Source organism: Psammomys obesus, unplaced genomic scaffold (genome assembly GCF_907164565.1).
Source record: "Psammomys obesus unplaced genomic scaffold, mPsaObe1.curated_primary_1811, whole genome shotgun sequence".
In the NCBI taxonomy this organism is placed as follows: Eukaryota; Metazoa; Chordata; class Mammalia; order Rodentia; family Muridae; genus Psammomys; species Psammomys obesus.
In genome coordinates, this window is record NW_026589730.1 from 66,327 (window position 1) to 71,724 (window position 5,398).

The 5,398-nt window shown below is 60.7% G+C and overlaps 1 protein-coding gene and 1 pseudogene across 2 annotated transcripts in view; one reads left to right on the forward strand and one right to left on the reverse strand.

The window, feature by feature from the left end:
* Positions 1-97, forward strand: part of LOC129675206 (uncharacterized) — a 2,265-nt pseudogene extending 2,168 nt beyond the window's left edge.
* Positions 98-653: 556 nt separating this feature from the next.
* The window catches only part of Akap17a (A-kinase anchoring protein 17A), a 6,531-nt gene continuing 1,786 nt past the window's right edge, over positions 654-5,398 (reverse strand). For both annotated transcript variants that reach the window (XM_055605207.1, XM_055605205.1), the window contains exons 2-5: positions 3,797-4,615; positions 3,358-3,506; positions 2,807-3,026; positions 654-1,894 (exon numbers count right to left, since the gene is read on the reverse strand). In XM_055605207.1, coding sequence (XP_055461182.1) covers positions 1,178-1,894; positions 2,807-3,026; positions 3,358-3,506; positions 3,797-4,606 — 1,896 coding nt within the window. In that variant the 5' untranslated portion in view covers positions 4,607-4,615 and the 3' untranslated portion in view covers positions 654-1,177. The remainder of the gene's footprint in view (positions 1,895-2,806; positions 3,027-3,357; positions 3,507-3,796; positions 4,616-5,398) is intronic.

Below are 5,398 nucleotides of genomic sequence, written 5' to 3' on the forward strand. Positions count from 1 at the left end.
ACTCTTCCTCCTCACTCAGTCCTACTCATTCTCGCTCAATCCTCCTCAGTCCTCTTCCTCACTGTCCCACTTGCAGTTCCTCACTCAGTCCTCCTGATCCAGTCCTCCTCCTCAGTTCCCCTCCCTCTCGCTCAATCCTCCTCCTCACTCAGTATTCCTCCTCATAGTCCTCCTCCTCACAGTTCTCAACACTCAATCATCCCCTCAATCATTTGTCCTCCTCACAACAGTTCTTGACACTCAATCATCCCCCTCACTTAGTACTCCCTCCTCACTGAATCCTCCTCCTCACTCAGTCATTCCTCCTCCCTCAGGCCTCCTCTTCCTCACCCAATCCTCCTCAGTCTCCTTCTGCTCACTGAAGTTCTCCTCCTCACTCAGTCCTCAACTCATTCCTCTTCCTCACAAAGTCCTCCTCCTCTCACTCCTCCCCCTCACTTATTTTTCCTCCTCTTCCAGTCCTCTTCCTTAGTCCTTCTTCTCAGTCCTTTTCCTCACCTAGTCCTCCTCCGCACTTAGTCTTCCTTCAGCCCTCCACCTTTTTCTATCACTTATCAGTGCTCCTCCTCATTCAGTTCTCCTTATCCCCTAGTAGGTCCCGCCCACCTCCCCAGGCCCCGCCCCCAGCTACTATCACAGAGACGCTCACACAATCATGAGTCAAAGTTTATTTCAAGTAGACTAACACTTGGCCACATTACTTCGTTTGGCTCAGTCTTGGAAGCTGTGGTCGGCCCCGCCCTGCCCGCTGTCAAATGGAGTCAGTCTTACCCTCCCCCAGGTTTGGCCATGTCTGACCTGAGGTGACAGGTGGGTCGGCATGTTTCATTGGAGGATCATGGAAGTTGAATGGGCTGGGCTGGACAGAACTGGTGGGCGTGTCCTTCGTCCTGGATGGGTCAGGCTTGGTAGGTGTGTCATGGAGGAGGAAGGGGAGGGATTGGGTCAGGTGGGACTGTCAGGAGTATCCTTTGGTCTGTATGGGGTGGGTGGACTGGGAGGGGTATGTCCCATGGGTAGGGCTAGTCAGGCCTGGTGGTCCTGTTCTGTGTAGCAGGCTGGCGGCAGATTGTTCCCAGGATCATGGGCGTGTCCTGTCAGCGTTGTCAGCAAGGCGGGGTCATGTCCTGTTGGGCATTTTCTGTGGGTGTCCTTGGTTGTTTCCTGTGGGTGGCCATCACCGTGTCCAAGCCCCCCGGGGAGGAGGAGGGGTCTGTGGGGAGCGTGACCGGGAGCGGGCTGGGTCCCCATGGTGATGGCGGCGGCTGTGCTTCCGGTCCCGCCCTCTGCCCTCCTCCTCCCGGCGGCGCCGCCTCCCATGCTCCTTGTCCTCCCCCCGGGCTCGCTTCCGGTGCTGCTTCCGGTCCTTGGCAGGGCGGGGCTGGGCGTCCTCCTCCCCCTCCTCCCCTGCAGGAGTAGGCATGGCCAAGGCTTCAGGTTCGCGGTTGCACTTGTCCTCACTGTGTGCCTCCCTACAAGGGTCCCCATTGGGCGTGGCCACAGGCACGGATGTGGCTTTGGGTGGGGCGTTGTCAGGGATGCAGGCCAGGACCTGCGGCTCCTTCCTGTTGTCAGGCTGTGTGTGCAGGGCCGGGATAGTGATGTCATCTGCCTGGCCCGAGACATCATCTCCTGGCGGGTGGGCGGGGCGGGATGTGGACACACCCCTCAGGAGGTCAAGAACCGGCCGGAGTGGGTCGGACTGGGCCGGGCTTCCAGGGCCAGTGTGGGCGAGGCCAGAGCCAGAGTGAGCAGTGCCAGGGCGGCGCCCCAAAAGCAGTGTTACCAGGCGCTGACGTAGCTCCCGTTCCCGCCGCTGTAGCCCCAGAGCGCGCTCTTTCTCGCGCTCCACTCTCCGAAGCTCTGCCTCCTGTCGCCGCCGCTGCTCAGCCGCCTGTGGGTGGTGGGGAGGTGATGGGGGTGGGGTCAGTCACGGGCAGCCACTCCCACCTGACATGATGTCAGCAATGCCCCACATGTCAAGTCACCCCAGTCATCCCTCCAGGTTGTCTCACTGCCTTAGTCCTGCCCAACTCACAAGGCCCCGCCCCATAGGCCATACAAGCCACACCCGTCCTTAACAGGCAGGCCCCATCTCTTCCTGGCTGTCAGTAAAGACAGGCCCCGCCTACCCCATGGTCCTCACCATCCAAAGTACTAATATGGTGAGTCACCAGTTACCAGTCACAGGCCCGGCCCATTTCACTATCCTGTAACTGAGATGCTTAGGCAGAGGCTGTCAGTCACTGGCCATGTCCTGCCCACCTTCCAATGTCCCGCCTGTCTCACCATCCTCTCCCTTTAAACTATAAGGTGAGCCAATGTCTGTCAGCCCCACGCCCTGCCCGCTAGTCTCACAGGCCCCAGGCACCCATACAAAGGCCTACCCGGCTCACAATTGCCTCCACTTAATCAGTACAATGACCCACCCACCTGTCACCCAGGCCTTGCACACCTCACCATTTTCCTTAAACTTCTGCTAAGGTGCGCCGTTGGCTGTCAGTGTCAGGCCCCGCCCACCTCACATGATGCCACCTACCCTCCCCAAGGCTCTGCCCCTCTATCCCCAACCCTGCCCACATCACTATCCTCTCCCATGAAACTACTGATGTGCGGCCCCACCCACAACCCATGTCTCTGTTCTCTTTAAACCAAGATAATACAGCAGCTCCCGCTCCTCCGTCCACCTTGGCTCTGCCCAGCAGTTCATCCACCAGCACCAGTGACTGCAGGTTGCGTTGGGTAAGCAGCTGCTTCTCTGCCTTTCCCTACAGGTCATTCCCTCTTGACCCCCGACCCCACCTACCTCGGCACGGCCCAGTAGCTCAGCCACCAGCCGCAGCGACTGCAGGTTGCGCTGGGCCAGCAGCAGCTTCCGCTCCTCAGCACGGACCCGGAAGTGCAGCCGTCGCTGCTCCTCTGCCTGCAGTTTCTCTGCCCTCTTGCGGCTGCGCCGCTGTTCCCTGCGACGCAGCTTCTCCTCACGCCGGCGCTCGCGCTCCTGCTCCTCAGCCTCGCGCTGCTTCCTGGGGAGGATGGGGGATGATGTGTAACGGGCTACATCACTGCTCTCCTAGGGACCCTGGCTCTCGTGATGATGTCATCAGCTCCACCCAACACACCCAGGGTCAGGGCAGGAGACGATGTCACCAACCCCATCACCCCCACACTCTCGCTCCTCCTCCGCCAACCCTCACTGCTCCTCTACTTCCCTCTTTTTCCTGTGTGGTTGGTGTGTGTATGGGGGGGGGAATATATGATGTCATACGCAGGGCCCGCCCTCCCTCCTCCTCCCCATGTTTGGGTGTGGGGTGGAAAGATCTCTGGCTGACGCCACCGCCCCGACCCCGCCCTCACCGCTCCTCTGCGCGCTGACGCTCCTCAGCTTCCTTCTCCCGCCGCTTCTGCTCCTCGCGCTGTTGCTCCAGCTCCCGCAGCTTCTCCCGCTCCAGCTGCCGCTTCCGGATCGATGCGTCGCTTAGGTGCTTGGTGGAGTCAAAGGAGACCTGCGGGGGCGGGGCCAGGTCAGCTGTTACGTCACTGAGGGGGGTGAAGTCCTGTTCCTCCCCATCTCCCTGAGATGACTTCCTTTCTGAGATGACTTTCTGTCCACCTCTCTGAGGTAACTTCCTGTCATCCCCACCCATCTAGAGATGACATTTTGTCTACCCCATCTGCCTGATTCGACATCTCCCATAACTCCAGAGCCGACTTCTGGCCCTACCACTAACTTCTGAGCTGACTTGCCACTCTCCCTAACCTCTCCATGCCGAGTACCGCCCCCAGCTCCGCCCACCTTGATATTGCAGGCCACCGCCTTTCCGTCCTCGCCCTTGTACATGAGCTTCATGCCACGCAGGGCGCTCATAGCACGCACGAAGCCCGCATACTCGCGGTACTGAACGTAGGCCTCGAAATTAAGATGGCCACCGAAGCTAAAGGTGTGGAAGCTGCGGCCTGCCATCTCTTCCCGGTAGGGGTCGAGCATAGGGATGTCCACGTGGCGAATCTCTCCAAAGGTGCCGAAGGCCTGGCGCAGCAGCTCTTCGCTGGGCCGCTCCGAGGCCCCGCCCCCAGAACCAGAAGTCGCGCCAGAAGTAGCCCCAGAAGTGGCCTCCCGGGGCGCGAACCAGCGGCAGGGCAGCCCCTCCAGGTGCACGGTGTCTGGCCGCTCCCCAGGCCGCGCCTCATCCATGTCGGGGGCGTCCCGGAAGAAGGCGTCCCAGGCATGGCGGGACGGGAAGTCGGCGCGAAGCTCGGCGGCACGTATTCGCAGGGCATCAGGGAAGCCGCTGAGCTTGAGCGTGCGCCCGTCCAGGCAGGCCAGCACAGGCCGCACCAGCGCGCGCCGCTCGAGCTCGCCCTCGAAGCGCACGAAATCCAACGTGCTCTTGGCGATGCGCAGCGCCGAGAACTGTGCATTCGCTGGCGCCAGCGCACGCAGCCGCTCCATCACCTCCCAGTTGGAGATGGACTTGCCGGGTGGCGTCAGAGGCGGCAGCGCCACTGAGATGCTCATGCGCGTGATGGGCTTGAGGTAGAGGCCCAGGGCAGGGCACAGCGGGACGGCCTCTGACGGGTCGTGCACAATGGTGGCGGCGGCCATGATGGCAGGCTGCAGGGGCGGGGGTGTGAGTCAGCTCAGCCTCCTCCCACAATCCTGTCACTGCCCAGGCTCCTCCTACAACCCTCCCCTATCACCCCCCAAGGTACCTCCCACAATTGCCCTGTGAATGCCCAGGCTCCTCCCACAATCCGACCCAGTGCTCAAGCCCTGTCAAGAACCAATCACAGCACATCCTTTCTGTGCTGTATCTAAGCCCCGCACACCATCGCCCTAGCAGACAGCGTGAGCCCTTTACACCAGCCCCCAGGTCTCTTCTGTCACTCAATGACACACAACATAACCACTAGGCCTGCCTCTAGCCCTGAAGGTCAAATTCTCACAAGGTCACCACTAGCCCCACCCCCAGGGCCTCTAGCTCCTCCCCTATGACTTCTAAACCTGGCCCCTGTCACCCAATCTCAAAGTCTCAAATGCTAGCAACCACCTCAGGCCCTGTATCCCTGCCCCTAGGCCTCTAGTTCCCCCTACTAGTTCTATACCGGCTGTCCCTCCTCTCACTCAACCACTAATGCCTTCACTGCTGGACCCTCCCCAGAGCATCTAACCCCGCCTCCGTGTCATTCAATCACACAGCAGGTCACCAGTAGCCCCCAGGTCCCCTTTGTCACTCAACAGCACACCACATCACCATTAAGCTTAACCCCAAGGCATCAATCCCTGTCCATAAAGCCTGTCACCCAATGGAAAAGGTGGTCACTGCTAGCCCCGCTCTCAGTGCCTTTAACCCTGTCCCCCCCCCCCCCCCCCCCCCCCCCCCCCCCCCCCCCCCCC